Raw genomic sequence first — 22,057 nt, forward strand, 5'->3', positions numbered from 1 at the left:
TGGTTCTCCCAGAAAGCTTTGCACCCTTGAATGTCTCCACATGATGTCTCACCAGGACACACAGCCTACTTCCTCACCATTTTACTGTAAAAATGTCATGTTGTCTGGCAGCAACACACCCTTATTATTTGGCTTGGGATTGAAAAAGGGCAAGAGAGTAGTGATAGTCCTCAGCTGCAGCAGCACAGTGTGGGTCACGAGGAAGAGCTTGGCCAAGTGCTGGGTAGCGTGATGCAACCAGTCTGCTACAGAGAGCACTAGCTTTTGGAGGAACTGGGCTTTTCTCCTTGCTGCATTTCATGAAGAAAGTAGAGACACTGGCTCCAAAATTCTCAGAGCTTGAGGAGAGGGGACTGATGAACAACAACCATTACATAAGGTCTGTGATTTGTGATAGAGCTTCAGGATATTAGGACATCGCTGTGCATTAAAATAATTTCCAAACAAAGCACCTCACTGGGCTCTGTCCAGCAATTTGTACTCACTGATAAAGTAAACCTGGAAAATGTTCCTCTTCTCATGGCATCTTCTGTCTGACAGAGGAAGACATCTACTCCTACATCTCACTGATGAAGGGACTTTTGTTTGAAGGTGAGATGGGCCATCCACTCTTCTCCAGTCTTGCTAAGCACTCTTTGTCTTCATGTTCACTGCTCTAGGCATGGGATTTTGGTGGCATGGAGACTGAGTAGACTGGGTAGGGCATGCCTACTCTATAGCAAGTTACCTGTCTGCGCGTTGCTTGCTGCAGGCATCAGGCCTCAAAACATTATAGAGGCTTTTGTCATTATAGAAGATATATCTGCTGCTCTTGCTCCCTGAACACACACTCAGGCAATATGTATATTTTAATTGTTTTCTATAAGCTTATTTATACTGGAGTGGAGATCTAGAATGAAGATCAGTCACTAATCTGAAAACGATGGATTTGTACTTCACTGCGGCATGGCTGAGGAAAAAAGTCAAGAGAAATGAAAATCAAGAAACATTTCCTGCCTAACCTAATCTATTTTTTTTGCCCAAAACTATCTAACTAGGAGTTCTGAGGGAAAACCAAACCTAAGAGTGAAGATTTCAGAAGTCTAGCCTTGAAGCTCTAGCAATATGTTACTGGAGTTTGCTATCATTTTTTTCCACAGCATTTTTTACAAAATAAAATATCTGGCTTTTTAAACAAAACCACAATCTTTGCAGAAGATTTTAATTTCCTTCTACGTTTTTCCTTTTAACTATGTCCACAAATATTTCAGTAATTCATTTTCTTCAGGCTTGGTTAAAGATAAAAGTTTTAATTCAATCTGAAAATGATCTCACCCAGTTTCCCTGCACCAAATAATTGACCTAGCTTTTCGTGTGATATGTTTTGCAATGGCATTCCCTCAGTTACTGCAGTTCTCCTGGACTAGCGCCAGACCTTAATACTTCTCTAGAAGAGAAATACCTTACACCAAGAGGTGTTGCTAATAGAACTGCTGTTTGGCTGCTTTCTCAGAATGGAAAGGAGCTTAAAACGTGTGTTTGAGTGGCTACATATCATGGCCTGCTGTGGGAAATGCAGAAAGAGCGCCATGTTTTGCCTGAAAACTGGTATAGGTTCCCCAGTGTCACCATTTATACCCAACTTCTGCTCTCAGAATAGACAATGTGCTTGGGTCAGTTTAGGGAGTGAATTTTATTTTAATGACTCTGTGAGTGCCAGGAATGTGAATATGGTTCCCATCCATGTGAAGTTCTTTTTATGCCTCTCCAATTCACTTCTCTGCTTTTTTACAGCTTTCAGAAGTGTCCATCAGGCCTGAGTTCTTTGTATCATCCTTTTTCTGCACTAAGCAGGTCCTCCCTCATATGATTTAGGATTCTTCTGATGGGAAGTGACACAGAAACATGCAATACCACTTTCTTCCTTCATTTTTTCCTAGCACAAATCTCTGAGCTCTGACTAACAAAGGGATGGGGAGGTGTTTGGCTGGGGATTTTGTGGGGTGTAGAGAGCATAAATGCAATTACTTCTTGAAAAAGTCGGTTGAGCATGTAACTACGTGTCTGTGAACTGCTGGCAGACCAGAAAGCCAACGTAAGAGAGGCTGAGCTACTTTGTTGAATTATATGAAAAGGTGTTTAAACAGAATTTTTGCTTAAAACATGATGATAACTGTGTATATAAGTATGTGTAGGGACCTTGGGGTGTTTGGCAGTGATCATTGGTCCAGAAAGTTTGTGGATCAGTTCTTTGGGTGAAATTCATCTCAAAGCAGAGAAAGTCTACATCATTTTTTCCCTCTGCCTTCTTTTTTTCTTGTAATATGTAATTTCATTTTTTATTTTTCTTCTTTGGTATCCACTTAGCTGGATTGCGTGACATTTATAGCAAGCACCACCCAAAGGAAACAAAGTCCCTCTGCATAAAACATCACTTATATATGTAGGTATATGTGTGTGTGTAGATACATGAATGTATGTATATGTGCATATGGAGCATAAGTTATCTGCTTTGCAAGCAAAAAAGAGAAGAGAATTCCATTTATGCATGTCCCTCTGCATATCTGTTTCTGACCACGCAGATAGCTTATTGAAGTCCCAAGTGGAAAAACAGAACAATTAGAGGCAAAGATAAGTTCAGCATGACCTAAAAACTGTTGGCTGCAGCATTTGAAACACGAGGAAGTCCCTTGGCATTAAAAAGTCCGAGAAACCTTTTTTTTGCTATTTGTGCTGTGTTTTGTAGCTCATCAATGAGCAGAAAGAGGCTTTGAGTTCATGCTAAGAATGGAAGAGTCTGAGGGACACCCTTCCAATGTCCCTGGGCTGATCCTTGGGGGAGATAAATGACCTGTGATTCTTTGTGCCTGAAACCAGATTGGTTTTGATTATGCCAGGCAACAGTAGTCAGGGAGAAATAGCTTTTAATCCAGTGGCAAAACTGACTTTTTCAACTCCTTCACTATGGTCTCCTTTAGTAAATTAAAACGTATGTCAAATCTCGTCAGGAGCTCTTAGCAATGAACAAATGAGCTTAACACCATAATCTAATAAACAAATAGATAACCAATTTCGGTTCTGTTCTGAGTCGGGCGTGTTGCATTTGTTGCGTTATTTCCTGGACCTTTTAACCTTCTGAAGAGACGGATTGTATGTGGGAATGCGATGCAAATTTCTCGTCCAAGGCTAACGTTTGCTCTTGTGACTTAGGTGCCCTTGTTTGCAGTATGTTTCCAGTTGTTTATGTTGAAATCTTCCCATCTCAGCAGGCTGTTTCTGTCTTTTTTTAAATCATTTGGAATGTACTTTTGTCCCTGTTACTGGACCTGAGCAGCTGCAACTGAAAGTGGAGTCTCACTGTACTAATTGCTGCACAGACCAAGTAAGATGGGTTTTATTCTTACCTCTACATATTTAAACACATTAGAGGGGAGTAAAAGGAAGACTTTACGTGCCCATGAACTCAGGCAGTGTGGTTAAGCGACATGCGCAAAATCATAAAAGAAGTTTGTAGCAAAAAATAGTACTTAGAGCTTCTCAGTTAATCTTATGGCACATCTTCCTCCCTCTATTTTAACAGAGAAATTAGTTAAAGTTTTACAGTGCCATGGGCTGTTTCTTGCATTGCCTCAGTACAGCACTACAGTAAGGGACTGACTTGTTGTCCTTACATACTGAGCTCTCATACTAGCGGACTTCTCTTCTAAGTAGGTATTAGTGTTATGGAGATATATGTTAGGTGTAATGTAATCCAAGTGGGAACAGAACTGGTCCATTTGTGTAGTGTTCATAATATGTGTTGCTAAGATGAGCAAAATAAGTCCTCCCTATTGCAGAGAGGCTGGAGTGAGAGATCACTGGAGGAAGTACCATGTCCCCGAAGTTGTACAGAAGAAAGGATCGAAATGCAGCCTTCTGTAAAGATGCTTTTGTACTCAGTGGCATGTATCGTAAGTGTATGGCCTTTAGGATGTTTGGGTAATGTGCAAGGGGGAAAACAAATTTTTGATTATATAAATCTTGTCCAAATCTGCCTTCCTCGTACACTTTGACTATTGGGACTGCGGGAGCATTGATTGCGTTCTGCTAGGGGAGATGGCGTGGCTTGGTGTCTGCAGACACAAGCTGATGAAAAATGCAATCTTAGCAAATAAGCATTGTTTTCACGTCACAGTTTTTGATGAGGGACATCCAGTGTGGTGAAATGGCTGAGATTTTGCATAATTTGGGGAACTGAGCCTTTGGTTCCTAGCCATGTGCTAATTACTGCCTTTGATGGTGTCTTGAGAGGGAGTTCAGTGAGTTCTAACGTGAACCAAAGATGGATGGGATTTTCCCCACTGGTGACCACAGGCGGAATAAAAGATCTGTATACTAGATACTAAAAATAGCACCTGTTGGTGGTAAATAAAATTACTCCAGAAAAGCTGCGTCATCTAAAGTGAATCTTGCCAAATTTGCCAGCTCTGTTGCTTTGAGTGGCCGTGCCAAGCTAGAAACGATTAGGCTAGAGAGCCGGTTCCAGTTGCACTGAAGTACCTGGCTATGTCTAGACCATGATAAAAGCACAGTTCCCTCCTGCTGGCATGTCATCCTTCAGGTACATCAAGAGTTAAGCACACTGCAGAGCACCCCGAAGCAGTATTGGAGGCTGTGTTTGCAGACTAAAAGATGGGCAAGGTGTCTCCTGAGCTGCTGTCTCAGCTCTGACACACATGCCGAGACAGCTAGCCTTGGATCAACCCATTGGCGCTCTTCCATGCAACTCCTTCATCCCCATCGGAGCCTCATCTGCTACCTCTGAAAGCTTTTGTAACTTATTCTGGCTCTGCTAACGCTGGAATAAATCCAGAGTGATTCCAGCGGAGCTATTTTGGATTTGCATTTGTAGTAGGAATTGCACCAAGAGGTTTTAAGTTAATCCAACGGTCATTCTTCCTCTGTATATTTAAACACAGAAGTTAATTAACATTCGAAAGTTTCACAGGCTGCTTCTTTCATTATCTCAGCGAGCTGTAGCAAAAGACGGCGCGTCAGGGTGGCGGTAGTCTGGCTGAAGTTGTGCAGGTTGCAGCGATGCTTGGGAATTGTTTCTAACTGATCCCAGTGGCTGGGGTGCTTGGATGATAGGGATGAAGGTTGAGATGACGAAGTATAAGCTGCCTTTGTACATGTTGCCTATTGACTTTCCACGTAGTAAACAAAATTACCAGATGATTGTTGGTGTGTGTTTTTTATTTGAAGTGCATATTTTAAGCAGGACTGTGATTCATAGTCCTGAACTGTAGGGGACTAATGTTCCTGTTCTCCAGCTGGGAGAAACTAATTCAACATCTTGTGTTGTAAACACTCACTCATTTTAACTGATTACACCTCCAATGTTCCTCAAATCACTAAAATTACTAATTGCTATTCCTTACACATCAGAGAGTGAATCCTGAATAATTAACCCCAAATAAAATTAGATGAATTGGCCCTTTTAATTAGAATCCCTGCTGCTGTTTGTTCTGAGCTTCCTTTTCTTACTGTTAAGAGACTTTTAGAATGATTAAAACTGTTTAAGACTTAAACAGCCAGTGACCTTTTAATACAATATAAATCCATAAAAGCAATATTTCAGCTAGCAGGTGGTGAAGTAAATTTTTAGTGCAACTACCTGACAGATTCAGTATTCCTTTTTAAAATGCTGAGAATGAAATTAGCCAGTGTGTTTTTTTTTTCCCTCTCCCTGCTTATTAATACAGTGGCTGATTAGCAAAAGTAGTTCAAATGGTAGGATTAATGATTGGTAAGAGAGAGGTAATTTAAACAGTGCTTCTGGTAAGTGGAGCTGCCTTATTTTTGGAATCACGTGCCAGTTTGGTGTATTTAGGTAAACTGTGTAGTTGGTGTGTAATCATGTGGCAGGTTCACACGTAAATATGTGATGTCAAATAACCACTCATGACATGTTTTTGGCAAAGGATACTCCAACAAAAACACAATTTTAACTATGTATTTTTATTGTCCAGTGATATGTGGTGCATCCAGATGGATATAGGAAAGTATTTGTTTTGGTGACTTAATGGTTTGAAGGATTCAGAACAGCGGAAGTTAAATATTTGACCAGGTAGTGGAAAAATACTGTATCTACTCAGTGTATTCCAGAATGCAGACCTTTTGGATCGGGACTGAAACACATTGAGGGGGTTTTGTTTCATCTTTGTCTTTATACTGTTCTGAGTCAGGGGAGAACTTTGTTTTTCAGTTGATTCAAACCGATTGTGAACCAGCCTCAGAGTCAAAAATTATCCAGATGATGATGATAAAGGGTTATTTTTGTTTTGACGGAGAAAAATGAAAAACATCTAGGCATGTAATCTACAGATGTCAGCCAGAGATTTGGGAACACCAGTGTGAATCCTATTTTGTTGGTTGATAGATTTCATTAAGTTATTGTTTCAGGGAAAAATACGATGTTTTGTATTTTTGTGTTTCTGAGGGTTTTCCCCCTGCGTGATCTCTTCCTACTAAACAAGTGGGATCTTCTATGTGTCTAGAAGTTCCAAAGCTGCAAGTATTTTTCATGTCTAAACAATTGTGTCAGTCAATGGGGGAGGCAATTACTGTGTTGCAATTTGTTGATTTGCAGAAGTATCTGCCCAGAAACAAAGGCTGGAGGCATAGGGGCCTGATCCTGCAAAAAACTTGATAGTGCTTAAGAATTTGAGGGTTGGACTGTAAGGGAGAAAGGTGTTTTGCATGAGGCAGGAAGTTATCTCAACTTGTACTTAGAAGGTATCAGGCATCCAATGGCAAAAATCAAGTTTCTATTCAGTTTAATAGGCTCATGCTATAGGAGTCTGTTAAGGCTTTGAGTAGTTCTTTGTTTGTACATTTGAAAAGTATAGCGACAAAATGCTCACATCGCTTTGGAAAGTGTAAGAGAGAAATTTTGAGGAGGAGGTTGTAAAACCTTGCAAATGCATTTGCGTGGCACAGATTTGAATGAAGCCAGGAGCTGGGCTGGGACCTGAGGGATGTCAGTTCTGTTTATGGCTCAACTATAGTTTTCCAGTGTAGCCGTGATTGACTGATGTAATTTTTCTACTTTCTTCTAATGTCTTGATTGTAAAATATTGGGAGAAGGAATTAGCATCTCTGTCAGTATCAGCCCTCCTTGTTGCCTCTGTCTGGTGCTCAAGGCGCAAGAGTGGCTGCTCTGGATGTGCTGCTGTGTTAGGTGGCTGCAGAGAGAAAAACGCAGAGTTGTGGTTTCACGGCACGTTGTTCCATCATACGTGAAATAACTGAGTTAGTGTATTTGTTGTATGGTGTGGCACGTTCGTAGGTTGACTCATGTCTTAAGAGCTGTAAGAAGAAAAGAGTAACTGGTGCAGTGCGGAGTGTTTATTTTCTTCTCTGAGCTTATGATAATCAGTGGAGGTTTCCCATTGAAGAAGCTGGAGGCGAGCCGGAGCTGGGGGTGAGCAGGAGGTGGCGTCACCTCCTCCAGAGAGGTAGAATAACACTGCCTGCACAAAAACGTGCTTGCCATTGGCTGCCTCTGTAGCCAGTGGAGAGGGGGTTATCGTCAGATGATTATTTCACCTACCTTTAAGTATAAATCACCTTCTGGAGCTGCCTTTATGTTGGCATGTAGGGGAAGTGTAGCGCAATACCACTCATAGCTGAAGTACCGCCAAGTGTTCAGATGGGTGCTAGATGAATTTTGACCAAAATGCTGAGCTTGGTGCCGAGCAGTAATTAATACAAATAAGCCTTTTGCTTGTCTTGTCCCTTATTCCTGGAGGGCCAGTAGGACTGAATACGATCAGAGAAGGTGTGAGCATTCAGGGTGAAATGTGTTTCCTACCTGCCCATGGTTAATGGGAGCACAGATACATCAAAGTCTGAGTTCTCCTGTGGCTGCTGAGGCACCCATGCGCATCAGGAGAGCTGGTCCCTTCACTTAGATGTCTTATGGCCTGGCTGGTTCCTCCTGGATGAGGTCAGGAGTAGGTAGCAGAACTGCCTGGTGCAAAGTCATGGACTTTCCTGCTTCCTACTGCGGTTTATCCAACTGCAAGTAAATGAAATCTGCCTGGCTTGCAAGGTTTCTAGGATGAGGGAATGATCCCAAGGTGCATTTGAACAGTCCATAGTGAGATACTGGTTAAAGGTGGCCTAAATTTCTTTAAGCATTTTTCCTCCTTTACTGCCCCAGCTGTAGCCCTGTTTCTTCCACGTGCCATGTAAAACTGTGAACTGTTCAAGACACAGGCCCTGTGGTCTTCGCACAATTCATTCCTGCTACCCAAGGGAGATTATAGCAATGCCAATAGCAACAATACAATAACTGTTTTCCCTGCTACATTTAAGAGAATTTTCTCCAGTGGGTTCAGTGGGAACAGAATCGGATCCTATAGCTGCATGTGAGAAAGGGAGGAGAGTGCAGTGGCAGGATAAATGACTAAAGCTGTGAAGGTGAAAAGTCCATGTGTTCACAGAGGACCAGGAAAAGGGCAAAGATCTGCAAGGTCCATCCAGTTCATCAGACATCTGGTCTCTCCTTCCCAGTCTAAAAACTTTCCCGTCACCCTTCTGAGGAGTGAAGCGTTATCTGACCCAGTGGATCAAGTCAGCAGAGTTGTGCTAAGGGGTAGTAAAGTCAGCTGTCTCCTACTCTAAAAGAAAGATTTTTTCCAAACTCTATAAAAGGGTGCTTCTCTTTGTTTCTGTCTGTCTTTTTCTGAAAAGTCTAGCCAACCTTCTCTTTCTTTTGGGAGGAACGGGGCTACCAAAAGTGCAAAATGGTGTGTGTTTTGTGGTTATTATAATGATTGTCCTTTTCCCCTTCACCTTTCTGTTTATACATGAACCCTGTCCCTTCCCCTTCCCCCCATTCTTTGCTCTCGAACAGTTTCTTTTATACCTAGATTTTACTTTGATGTTTTGAAGTATTGAAGTAAAAGGAGCATGTCTGACTATTGTGCAGTGCTTTGCAGGGAGATGAGTCTTTGGCATTGGAACTGGGACTAACTGGAAAAACTTCATAAGAATTGTGTTCTTTGAGAAGTGCTTATTCACTGAAATTGAATTTTTTTTGCAAAATCACACGGGTTGATTGAAGTTTCATTTTCAGAGAGAAGAAAAAAAGTTTGTGCAACACTCAAACATCCTAGCTTTTTTGGAACAGAACTCTAAGATACTCATTTCAAAATATTTCTTCTTCTTTTTTTTTTTTGTGCATTGTATTTCATATAATTTAAAATGAAAGACTGAATTAATTATAAAGTGAAGAGCAGATAATGAAGAAATTGTTGTGCATACTTTTTTTTTTAAATTGATCTTGAACTGTCTAATATTGTTAGCCAGTAGGTTTCACAAGATTTTAGCTATTAGGTCAACATGATTGTTTTAAATTAGTTTTCAGTGTGTTGTTTCAAACATCTGTGTTTAGCATGACATTTTCTTAGGGATTTATTTTTATTTATTTATTTTTTTTTGAGTTGTAGGCACTCTCACTTTGGGGAAACTGAGAATAAATGATATTCCTGGGAAATACGATCCCTGAAAGTTCTAGCTCGAGTTTGTGCCTTTCTGAGAGCACATGGCTTTAGCAGATTTGGAATCAAATTGAAAAGCTTTCCCAGACCTATCTTGCTTCCCAGGGAAAATACTTGAAACTCCTCCGCAGCTTCTGCTGCCCAGCTGCCGCCAGAGCCCCTCTCGTGGCTGGGGTGCTGCGGTTTGCACCTAGGTGCTCTGCACCCTCTGGGCTGGAGATTGCTGCTGTTTGGCTTAGCACCTCTCAAGAGGTTTGAAACCTACTTGTTTGTAATTTGGGATGGCACGGAGGGCTCTTTCTGGGAGGCAGTGTGGCACCATGTTGAGAACATGACGGGCCAGTAGGGAGCCCATATGTCATCACAGAAATGGTTAAAACCCTCCAAAAGCAATAACTCTCAGATATGTAAAATACATCTCATTATTTGTTTCTCTTAATTTCCATCCTGGATGCGTGCAGGAGAGCCAGCAGTAAGCAGTTCCACTTACAGTGTGGAGCTTTACGGGAGGGAATAAAAATACACCAAAGCAGTCCAAATTACAGGCAGCTGTCTCTCCACGAGCCAAATGCAGTACTCAGGGCAAAATCTCCTCTTTGCCTTCTCCAGCACTCCTGCCAGCCTGCTTTCCTGCTGCCTCCAACCTCATCCATTCTAGCCTTGTGCTCTCCCTCATGCTCTGGTCCTATCTGAAGTCCTCTAGGAAAGGCCTTTCATCTCTATGCTATGCTGGATGGCTTTGTATCCACTATGCTGCTTTGTCTTTACCCTAACAGTTTGGGAAGTTTAGGACAAAGATGTGAACTGTAATGTGGATACTTTTTATGTCAGCCACACTTCAAAAACTTCCTTGAAGTTAAGAGAAGTAGATGCTTCTGGGCTTGCAGCTGGCCCATTGCTTGCTTGGCTGTTGTCACAGGGAAATGACTGCTGTCTTTCTAACAAGTCCTTATGTGAGGCTAGCTACAGGGTCCCTGTAGGAAAGTAAAATGCATGGAGTCTGACTCCCTTCCAGCAGTAGGGATACGGGAAAGGAGCTGGTCTAGAGACCCTTGCTGCTAAGCTGGCAAACCCAAAATGCATAGGGGGCTCCTGGAATAAGCAGGGAAAAAAAAGAAAAAAGAAAAAAGAAAAGAAAAGAAAAAGATGTTTTCTCCTGCGGGTTCAATGCCTGTGAGTCCAAGGCAGTGATTTCACCCTGTGCTTTTGTAGGCAGTTGGCAGTGTGCTTGGTGTTGACCAGGAGATTAAACAGGCTTGATTGGCCTGAGTCCTGGCCCCAAAATCTAGAGCTCTAGCTCCGGCCTTCCAAGTGTCCTTTCCAACAGGAACCCCTTGCTTTTAGACAGCATCTGATACTGTCTTTATAGCTGTCAGAAGAGCTGGCATAATTTTATTATTTCCCCCACGCAAGTGGGAATGAATTGGATGAGATTCATTGCAAGGCTGCACTTGAGACAAATTGGGGTTTGGAATTACTTGTTGCTCTCTTCAATCTGCATAACAAGTCACCTTTAGTTGCTCAATTTGAGGACCTCTAAGCACCTTAAAAATATTAGTGAGTTCCAGGAGCAGAGATGGGTGCAGCTGAGCATTTAACGGTTAAACGATGTGTTAACTCCTGTACTATGAAGCAGTGGCAGAGCTGGGAATATAGCACAGTTCATCCCAGGACGTGAGCTCCAACTACTCAGTTCATCCCTCTCATCTCTTTGTAAATATCTGCTTTTTCTCTCGGAGGCAGTGACCCTAGTGGCCCTGGAGGGATGGATTAGACATACTAAAATGAAGTGGGAAAATGCTGGTGCTCTGCTGTGACTCTGAATTCATTTGATTATCTCTCCTAGGGGATTTCCTTCCTCCACCTCCACCTCCTGTTGATGATCTTGGGAATATGCCAGCACCACCAGGTGCCTTTCCCCCACCGCCCCCTCTGGATGATGTTTCTTTCAACGTGCAGGTAAGACAACAAGCGTTATCCTTAGAGCAGAACTGATCCAAAACGGATTTGTAGAGATAAATGGAAGTTAATCAAACAAGGTGGCAAAGTACTGTGGTTTGAGATCATGTGTCATGAACACCCAAGTCAGCTTTAGGAATCTTTATTTCTTGAGCAGGGGAATATTTCCATTCAAAATTTGCTGGGCTATTAAAGGGTTTTCCCCATCTGGCTTGAATTAGAGGACTAATTGCCTTACGTTCTTGTGATAGTGGATGGGAGCGAAGCCTTCCCAGAATGAACTACTTTCTGGAAGGCCCATTTCCTTTCACTGACTGTGGAAAGATCTGAGGGCAGTAATCTAATCCTACAAGTGCTTTGCTTAAATGCCTAAAATTAAGTGAGGTAAATAAGCCCTGGCCCAGGCTGCAGCAGTATCCCTGAGACCCTTTTCACCCACTTTTTGCTGGATTGGATCCTCTAGATTTGCCATCTGGATGAAATTGCACCTTCTGAGGTGCATCAGGCAATGACATTCACTCTGAACAAGGAAATATTAACACCTTTGTGCAGAAATCGCTGGCTCACCTGGAATGCAGTGTATTGTTTTATTAGGTCAGTCACATTCAGGAAAGGTGAATTCAGACTGTAGTGACTGCAAGAACAGGCTGTCAAGATGATCAAGGAGTGGGGAACTAATCTTACTGGAGGAGACTAGAAGGGTTTGGTTTGTTAGCTGAGGAGAAGGGAGACTGAGAGGGGGTAAACTTTATGACTGCAAACTTTAAATATATCTGGGGAATAAACACCAGGGAGGCAGAAAAAAATATTTCAGCTTAAGGTGAGTGTAGGTGCAGGAATGAGAGGGGATGAACTTGCCCTTAAATGGTAATTAGAAAGTTTCTAACCACCAGGGATTAGAAGTTTCTGCACACCAGGAGTGTGCAGGTCAGGAACAGCCTTGTGAAAGGAATAGTGAGCAATGCAATGGTCTTGGTTTAAAATTGATCGGGGTTATGTAGCCGGATGTCCAGAGTCACAGGAGGCTGCCCTGGATGACCTGCGAAGGTTGGGGTAGTCCGGTATCCCTAGCTCGAGATGAGCCTCAGAATAGCCTAGTAGACAAACATTAGATAGAACTGAAGAGAGTTGACTTCTGTTCCTAGCACTGCCAAACTCCAGAGTAAATTTACCTGCTTTATGCCTTTGTAAAAGGGAAATAACATTTCCCTCCCTTGTGAGCTTCCTGTTTTCTCTTGCCTATTGTGAGATATTCAGATGTTGTCACAGTATCTTTCTAAGCACATTCCTGCGATGGGTTAGGCATTCTAAGCAGTTTTTGAGAGGGAAGGGGTTAATGAAGAGCATGTTGTTTGTTGCCAAGAAAGACTGCAACCATCAGGGACATTAGCCAAGTGAGGAGCATGGCTTTTCCCAGCCTTGGGGATATGAAGCAATTCCCCAGCAAGTGTTGTTCTGACTCTATCTCTGCAAGATGAACAGGGCTCAGACTGAGTTAGGAAGTGACATAGCAGCAGGCTTCTGGCTTGGGACCTAGGAACGGTGAACTCTGCAATTGCAGGCACAATTCCCTTTATCAGAAGCCTGACCCGCATGAAGGGTCCATGTTGCCCCAGATGCTTCTTTGGGGTCAGCCCACGGCCCAAGGAGGTTCCTGTGGTCCCCAGGAAGGTGGTCTTGCTATGTTTATTGCAGTGGGCTCTATTTGACTCATTGTTGTCTCCTGATTTTGATGCCTCTCTCATCTCTGCAACTGTCCAAAGATTTGCCTCAGCTGCTTAGGGCATTAATCGAAACATGCCTGTTGGTAGAACCACCAGACGGACTGGCTCTTCCCTGCTGAGCTCATGAAATTGCTATTTGTCACACCCTTTCTCTCTGGCTTTGGAGTGCCAGGGCTGGAGCAGTGTTAACAGCATTGGTTTTGGCAGGCATCTGGTTAGAGTGAGATTCCTTTGAATGGCAGCTTATTCTGAAGAAAGCAAGCCTTGGGGTTGCATCCCAGCACTCCTGCTTATCACCATGTTCAGATTTACTTGGTGTAGCAGACGAATCTCTGCTTTTAGTCTGTGCTTTCTTGTCTTCTTTTTCCTTTTCCTTTCCCTACCATCCTCTGTGAAGGAGATCAAGAACTGACAAAAGTCAGTGCTAAATCAGGAGCCTGCAGGGTCTGTTGTTGCAAGATCAGCTCCTTATCTTGCAGGAGTAACAGAAAACAAGCTGAAGTGAGAAGGCCTGAGAGATGAGAAGTGAAAAAGACAAATGGCAAGAGAGAAAAACGTTCAATGTTGAGTGAACATGAAGTTTTTTGTAATTCCAATCAGAGAGTTTCCTTTGGCATAAGAGAACAAATGATGGTTCTATTCCTTCTTCTGCATCTCCTGAAGGTGCTTGCAAAGCCCCTCAGGACATCAGAGTATCAAGGGAGGACTCTGGCCATGTGTTGGACTTGGCTCCAACAGACTGATGTTAAACCTGATTTGGCTTTTTGACATTAGGCTGGTCACTTTGTGCCTCAGTTTCTTCTTGTTAAGTGGACATGCTGGCACAGATGTTCCTGGGTGTGAAGCAGATCAGAGGCTGCTGTCTTGGAGCGGTTCTGCCTCTACAGCCTTGTACAACACCCTGTTCACTGTGAGCCCTTTGGATTTGCTCCAGAGTTTGAAATTCATCCGCTCCAGCAAATCAACATCTTTTAAACAGCAAATTCCCTCTGGATGGTAGAGTATTTCAAACTGATGACAGCTTTTGAAATATGTGCACTGTGGTCCTAGGTAAAGCTTTTTATACTAGGTGTTAAGTTGATGAAGATAGCAACACAGATATGTTTAGCTTATTATCATGTCATGCCTAACTTAGCAGATGACTAAAAGCTGAACAGATTGTTACAATCTAAGTAGTAGTTTATGGATTAGCAGTTAAAATAATAATGCCTGGTTTTCATAGGCCTATTTGTCTCTGGATCTCTATTTAGACAATGAAACTGGCCACTTAGGATCAGATCCAAAAAAGTACTTTAGTATCTAACTTCCCTTTAGGTGCCTGCACTCTGATTGAAATCAAAAGAAGACTGGGCCATGAAATACCTTTGCAGTAGATCTAGCATTTTCTTGTAGTTTCTGATTTCTCGTCTAGGTCCATCATGCTCTGATTCACAACAGGTTTGAGGAACAGAGGAGAAGGAAATTTAAGTTCTTTTCTTATTAACAGTAATGCTTAAAAAAAAAGAAAAGAAGAAAAGGAAATATTTATTTTAAAAAGCAGTATGTTGGAGCTGAGGGAGAGTTCTGTTGGGAAGTTCCCCTTCGGCTGAAATCAGCCGGCAAAGGCTTGTTCCCAGAATGGTGGTGAGGGTGCGGCGATGGTGTGTTTGACAAATAAGGACATAAGCAAAGAGTCTTTTGCCACGTTGGCTTGTACTCAGTTTAAAAGGAAAAAAAAAAAAAAAAAGAAAAACACACAACTGAAAAAAATCCTGGATGGGAAGAAAAATGAAATCACTGTTTGTCAAGGGGAAATAGATAGATCTGGGAAGGAGAGAGGAGTTTTTTACTTGTTTTTATTTGCTTTCTTTTTTTTTTTTCTTTTTTTCTTTTTCTTTTCTTTTTTTTTTCTTTTTAGTTTCTAAAAAGGGATTCTGAATAGGCCGAGGAAAGCAAAACCAAAAAAAGCTCTCATAAGAATCTTCAAAATGCCCCATTTTGTTCATGTACAGGGACCCTCACTTACAGCACTGATGGCTTCTTCCTTCGGCAACAGGCAGGAACGGCCAGGGATGAGAGCGTGTGGGGAGATTCAGGGGCGCTCAACCCTACCCTGTCTCCTATCGCGAGGCAAGCTTGTGCTTGCTTAGTGTACAAAGTGGGGGGCATCTTGATAGCCATATTCCAGAGGCTTCATCCCTCCTAGCCTTGGTGGCCTTCTGGCTGACTGGTTGCCCCAGGTTTGAAATGGCCAGTTCTCCTAAAATTACAAGTTCAAGCCCCAGAATAGTGTGCTAAGCCCTGTGTGGGTCTGCAGCAGACTGCCTGTGACATTGCTCGGGGTTGGAACATACCAGGAACGTACCTGGGAGGGCTGCGTGAGCCCTGGCTGCGCTGCATGGCATCTCGAAAGAGGATGGTTTCACCCAGACCTTCAGACAGAGCTTTACAGGCTTAGCTCTGGCGACTGAGAGCCTGGCAGGCTCTTCTGCTTTGCTCATCCTGCAGCAGCATTTGTGCCTTTACCATAGAACACCCTTAAAGCAAGGTTACAGTAAGGATTCTATGATTTTTGATAGCCCACTGCAAATACATTGTATTTGTACACAGCTTTAACTCGGTCGTGCTGGGTGTGTGGGGTGCTTGCTGGCGTACCTGCAGCTTTTCAGGGCATGCAGCCGCTCCAGGCACTTTTCCTATCATAGCAGGCCCTGGTGACACGGAGCAGATGTGACCCCTCAGCTAGAGACCTGTGAAAGGGCACGTTAGAAAAACATACTTTTCCAAATCACCGCTAATTATCCACAGGTGCTGTGTCTACAGTATCGATCTGATTTTAATTTGGGATCCTATATCCTGCTGTAACACAGAGAAGAGAATTGCATCTAGCAGGGGACCATCTCCTTTCCAGCAACTGCTGCTTGTTACCAGTGCATGTGTTATTGATAGCCCACAAAACACTTTGGGAAAGAAATGCCAGTCTCTCCCTGGTAAGGGATTTGAAGCAGGAATATCCCAGTTCCCTGGAATATACCGGTTCCCTGGACACTCCATCATAAGCACCTATGCGCAGAGGCGCTGCAGGGCTGTTCAGTGTGGGGGTGATGAACTGTTTCCACGTTTAGGTCTGTCGGTGTCGCAGGCCAGGTTGGCACCTGCCATTTCATTGATCTCTTGCAGCACCTGGGAAACCAGCGGAGGGCTGAGAGGGGGCAGGTTTGCCTCACCGAGGAATTTGGGGAGGAGAAGTGCTGAAATGTGGCCTGAAGGCACATACGCCCTCCTCTGGGAGACTGCCTAGAAGAGACCCGGCTCTTCTCTGCGGTGCTTGATCTCAGGATGCAGTGAGAAAGCCTGGATAGATGTGAGCTGAGAGCACCTTATCGTTTTAAGTGCTGGAGCTTGCTAGGCATTTTGCTGCCTGGCTTCCTCCGGGCGAATGTTAGTGTTGTTGCCTCTCCGTAGGCTGTGATTCGTTGGCTAAGCAAGCAGCCAGAACGACGACGGAACTTTTTGGGGCTCGGGTGCATGTACTGACAAATTGTTGGGGAAAGAAAAAGCGTGATTTTTGCCAACAGGGGGTGCTGCTTTAAATAGCGCTTCTCCCACGCCGCAGTTTGGAGGTGCTGCCGGGCTCTGTGTTTTCTTTAAATCGCCTTCCTTTTAACGTTTGGAGAAGCTGAGAAGGCCAAAGAGAGCAGAACATGTGTTCAGCCTCCCTCTAGTGCTAGATTTTGTTAATCATCAGAGCTGTTGGCCTGGACTTAGGTGCTCGCTAGCGAGAAGCATCCGTTATGCTACGGCACTTTAGCTGACGAGGGGGCTGCCGCGTTCCCGGCACTGAGCGGCAGCTCTCGGTGATTCTGCAAATAACGCTGAGGTCTGTGCGTGCGGCTCTCGGATTGCGAGCCTGCTTTTGCAGATTTCTGAGACTCCTAACCTCATTTATTAAAACCCATGTTGTAAGCAACCGCCTGTTATCTAAATGAAGCCGTGTCCAACGGTATAAATAAATTACCTGGTAATGTTAACCTTCTTACTCAAACCTTGGCTTTATTGGAATGCTTTTGATGATGCATCTCCCTTCCTCTGGCTTCCTCAGTGTTTGAGAAACAGGAGTCTGCCTTGTTCTGAATTAGGCTCAAACAAATAATGTCTATGCTCTCTGCATATTTAAATGCTCACAGACTCTCTGCGCAGGTCAATGTGTTTGGTCTGTAGCTGAGGTTTCTAGGCACTAAGGTAAGAAAAATCAGTAATACAAAGCATATATGATGATGAATATTCAGATGCATGATATATAAGATGCATATGTTTGCATGTGTACATGTGTGTATATATTTTTATATATGCACATATAGGAAATGCATAGTTGGTGGGAATGTAACACAAACCTCTGTGTTATTGGGGAACAAGCAAGCACATTTTGTCCCCGCTGCTTTTTATCTCTTTCTCTGAGTAGCCTGACCGGTAAATCTAGGATCACAAGATAAAAGGAACACTTCTTTCAGTCAGCATTTCTTTCAGTCAGCCCTTGATGCAACCCATCTTATACGCATGTTTGTTTTACAATGCCAAACCACATTCTATTTTAAATCTTTAATAGACCTCTGTTCCCATCTATGCAAGTTTCCAATCTTTACTCTCTTCAGAATAGACAAAGATGCTTATTATAAACCACAAATTTTACTGAAAGGGTAAACTGGAAAAGTTTTAATGGTACGACGTAAGCCTGCCATTCATCTCTGCTTGACTGCTTGGCAATGCTATGACATAATATGGCCTTTAACAGCTAAAGCTCTCAGCAAGGACTACAAAGGAAGCAAGGATCTCAGACAGTTAACTATTGTTATTATTATGATGGTTATTGCTTTATTATGTGATGTATTTGTTATGTTATTGTTTAATGTAGTAACAGTAAATCCAGGAGTGCAAGGTCATGGACTGTTCATGCTGATACATTTTTGGGGAGCAGAATTCTTACCGAGCCTGTGAAACCCATTGAAGGGTGGAACAGAAGTGGCTTTTGATCAGCTGGCACTGAGGGTCTAAGGGTAATGTGAAGAGGGAATAGGGTTAACAGGATAAAGCAAAAGCAAATGCAGATCATACAGGTCATATGCAAATAAGGATATGAGACCATCCAAAATTTGTAACAGGAAAAAGAAAGGTCAGAGATACTGTTGATTGTGCTGCTCAGAGATCATTAAGCTAAAATGAACCTAGATGAAGACCCAAGGTAGTTATGCGCATGTACCCCTTAAGTGTGCAGAGAGCGTTCGTGTGACCCCTGGTGCCACAAGCCCTGGTGGACATGTCCTGGCTTGTGTGGGTACCTCTTTTCTTGGTGCAATGTCACACTTGTGGTGCTGGAGCCAGATTTGGTGCCCACAACTGCAGAGGTGTTAATCCATAACCTGGATTATCCACCCATGGATAATAGAAACTTGAACGTGGCAAGTAAAAGGGAGGGGGGCATGGAGAGAATGCAGCAAAGCAGACAATTTTTTTGCCGTCGAACAGAGACAGCTTGTGACAGACAAAAGGAAATAACATCACCGTATCCAAAGTAAACATTTTTAAGCAGGTGAGAAAGAGAAGATGTGAAGACATGGGCATCCTTCCATCAAAGCAGATGAGCTAACTGATGGAAGAGGGTGAGATAATAGGATCAGTATTAAAGAAATTTCCATTTTTTATTTCTGAGTGCTGTTCAAATTTTCAGTTGCATTAGGAGATCCCAGGAAAGCTCTCTCTCAAGACCACTTGCTTCATGTCAAATCTCAGGTAGCCCCTCTTGCATTAGGGAACTCTAACGCAGCAGCAAGACTGAGAGGAACAGTCTGTCAGACGCAGCTAAGAGTAATTGTAAAAATTGCAACAGAGACAAAATATTGTTGCTTTTCTGTGAAGCTGACTGGAACTGGAAGATGTGGTTAAGAGTACCAGGTTTTTCAATGAAATTTTGACATGATGGTAGGCTGGGACATGGCAGAGAGCAGGAAGTCGGAGAGAACGGGGTTCCTGCCTTGGTTTTGATTCTTTAAGTACTGTAATACTGTGTGGTAAAGAATTAAATTTTGATCGAACAAGATGAAAGGAGATACAGAAGTACTGATTGAAGAATCTAGTTGTCTGTTTAAACTCAATTTCACAGCTCCCAGAGCAGTTCAAAGAGTAAGGCAAACTTTGTCCTATTTGTTGTTGAAAATTTTTGTCTAGTGGTAATGACGCATTATAGAGCAGATGGGAATGGATCTAAACTCCAAGAATTGAAGCAGCTCAAATGCATGTTCCCTCTCTACTTCTTAGCTTCCTTTCCATTGTTGAAGAAAAACAAAGCTTTGACCCTTGCTTGCCGTGACGGGTGGTTTTGTTGTCAGAAATTGTTGGCTTTGCAAAGAGTTTGCAGCACAGTGACTGAGCAAGCTGAGTGATGGTAGAAATGCCAATGAGAAATGTTACTGTAGCCAGAGTTAGAGGAATTTCTAGGACAGAAGGGCATGCATGATTTTAAATGTCTGCTGCTGTTAAATTCCATCTTTGCAGGGCTGTTCCCCACAACTGTATTTTTCAGTTTTGATTTGCTGATGAAAATGTAGAAAGTTGATTAGCTTTAATGCACAAAGAACACATAAGAGTGAGTGTCTGGAAAACATCATGCAACATTTTTAGGCTTTTGTTTTTAGTTGTGTGAGAAGAAAAACAGAAAGGTTTGGGCCAAGCTATAGCAACTCCAAGTGTTGCTTAAGACTGCAAGTGGCAGCTCTGTCACAGGTGCCATGTAAGCACTCTCTCCTTCAGCCATCCTGATCCGCAGCTCCTTCCCTCTCTGCCTCATCCTTCCTGTGTGACTATTTTCTCACGGACATGTCCTCGCATCCTGTCGTCTCAGGTCTAGCTTTCGTGCTCAGCTCTCCTAATTCTACTCATTCCTGACTTATTCTTTGCTTCCTCTCCCTACATCTGGGTCTGCAAATTCACTTGCTTCTGCCCTGCAGTGCACTTTTCTGTTTTGCCCAAGTGTTTCACTGCTGAGGCTGGCCTGAGGGCTGTGGTACCAGCATTTCCCTCAGCTCTGGGTCAGGGAACAGGGAGCAGAATTCAGTAGATGTTAATATTGGGTAAGCATGTTAAAAAAAAAAAAAAAAAAAAAAAAAGTAAAGAATATGCTTCTGTGCTGAAGTAAATCCCCTTTGGCTTCTATGGTTTTATTGGCTCTAAGCAGAAGTAGAGTTAAAAGATATTTTCCTGAGGCCTAATGTGTACTGGGGACACTGCGGTTTCTGATGCACAGCTGCTTTCAGGCATGAATTCTTACTGAAAAACACCAACTTGCATTCATTTATCTGCATTTGGACAGTACCAAAACAAACCTCAGAGCTCATCTGAAAAGAATCTACATACTGAGAATTCTCTTAGCAGGGTTTTATTCTCCAGAGACCATTCTGGCCAGTGCAGATTACTTGTTGTTCAGAGCTGTGTGTAGTTCAGGTACATTTTCTTTGTCTGACAATCATGCTCAGGAAATGTTTAGAAGGCAAGGTGTCCAGATAGGGAGTTCGATGTTTAAAAAAAGAACGAAAGAAAACCCATCAGTCCAAATCAAATACTAGACACATACTTTCCTTTCAAGGATGCAAGACAGAAGTGGGACCAAAGGTCTGGAAATGGAGATTGCATACTTCTTGAAGGCAAGGCGCTTCCTCGCTGATTCAGTCCCGTGAGGTCTGCTCAGCTGAGACTTTCCTGCCTTATGGATGACAGCAGAAGATGCCCTCTAATGCAGCACTGGGCTTCCTCTCCAGAAACTCATGTACTGGGCTGACCCCAGATTTTCCTCTTCTCAGTTTTTTAGAGATGTAATAGATTTTTAACTTGACTCAATTCTGAGGAAGAAGCCAAGTTAATACCATTGACTTCCATGTAGTTCTATACCTCCGTTTTTGTGAAATGTTGCCAAGCTCTCTGGGAGACTCTTGAATCCCTGAAAACTTTTTGGCATGTACGCCTTCCTCTTACAGCAAAACAAGCAAACAAATTCAGAAATATGTTACATGTTTAACTTCTGCACTTGGAGCTTAGTCAGGCTGTGAAGATTGACTAGCCAATTTTAATATTTTTTGTATGAATTTCATAATATCTTCACAGCCCTTGTTCAGGAATGCTTTCTCAAATTCAGATAAGCTTGGCTGTGTACATAAACTTCATTAAAGTTGATAGAACTTAAGCACGTGTGTAAAATTAAGCATATGCTTACGTTTTATGCAGTCTTTTTGCAGGTGACACAAGCAGCTGCATATGATTTTCCAACATGTGATTAAATTCCAAAAGGAGTTTTTAAAAACAGTTTTAGTCAACCTTAATTTTCTGAAATTGGTAGCTTTAACAAAACCTATCTTTTTTGATTAAAATTGCCTGAGACGTGTCCCTTTTAAAAAGCTCTTCATTTAACTGTCACAATATACAGTCTTGTGTGGGAAAGAGTTTCTTCATGTAAATTTAATTTCCAGTTAAAGCGGTACAAACACAAAGTAGTGTCGACAGATCTTTATGAATGCAGCAGCGCCTTTGCTTTCTCACCTCTATAGATTTGGGGCCAGGCAGAGCCATTAAATTGTCAGCTGTGCCCTTCTGCATGTCGCAGATCAGAAAACTTCAGCCAGGCGCACGCAGAGAAATCAAAGGCATCCAGTCTTGATGCACAGATAACAAGAAATGGAGAAACCCTGGAAAGTTGTTCTGGTAGTTAACTACCTGCAGTATTACCCATAAATGAATATCTCTTTTATTTTCCAATAGAATTTGTCTGGCTTCAGCTTCTAGCTACTGTATGTTGTTCTATTTTGCTAGATTGGGCAATCTGCT

At 42.6% G+C, this 22,057-nt stretch overlaps 1 protein-coding gene across 10 annotated transcripts in view; it reads left to right on the forward strand.

Annotated features, from left to right (window-relative positions):
- Window positions 1-22,057, forward strand: part of LPP (LIM domain containing preferred translocation partner in lipoma) — a 354,330-nt gene that overhangs the window by 159,751 nt on the left and 172,522 nt on the right. For all 10 annotated transcript variants that reach the window (XM_062582808.1, XM_062582810.1, XM_062582812.1 and 7 more), the window contains one exon: window positions 11,374-11,486. In XM_062582808.1, coding sequence (XP_062438792.1) covers window positions 11,374-11,486 — 113 coding nt within the window. The remainder of the gene's footprint in view (window positions 1-11,373; window positions 11,487-22,057) is intronic.

Source organism: Rhea pennata, chromosome 9 (genome assembly GCF_028389875.1).
Source record: "Rhea pennata isolate bPtePen1 chromosome 9, bPtePen1.pri, whole genome shotgun sequence".
Taxonomy (NCBI): Eukaryota; Metazoa; Chordata; class Aves; order Rheiformes; family Rheidae; genus Rhea; species Rhea pennata.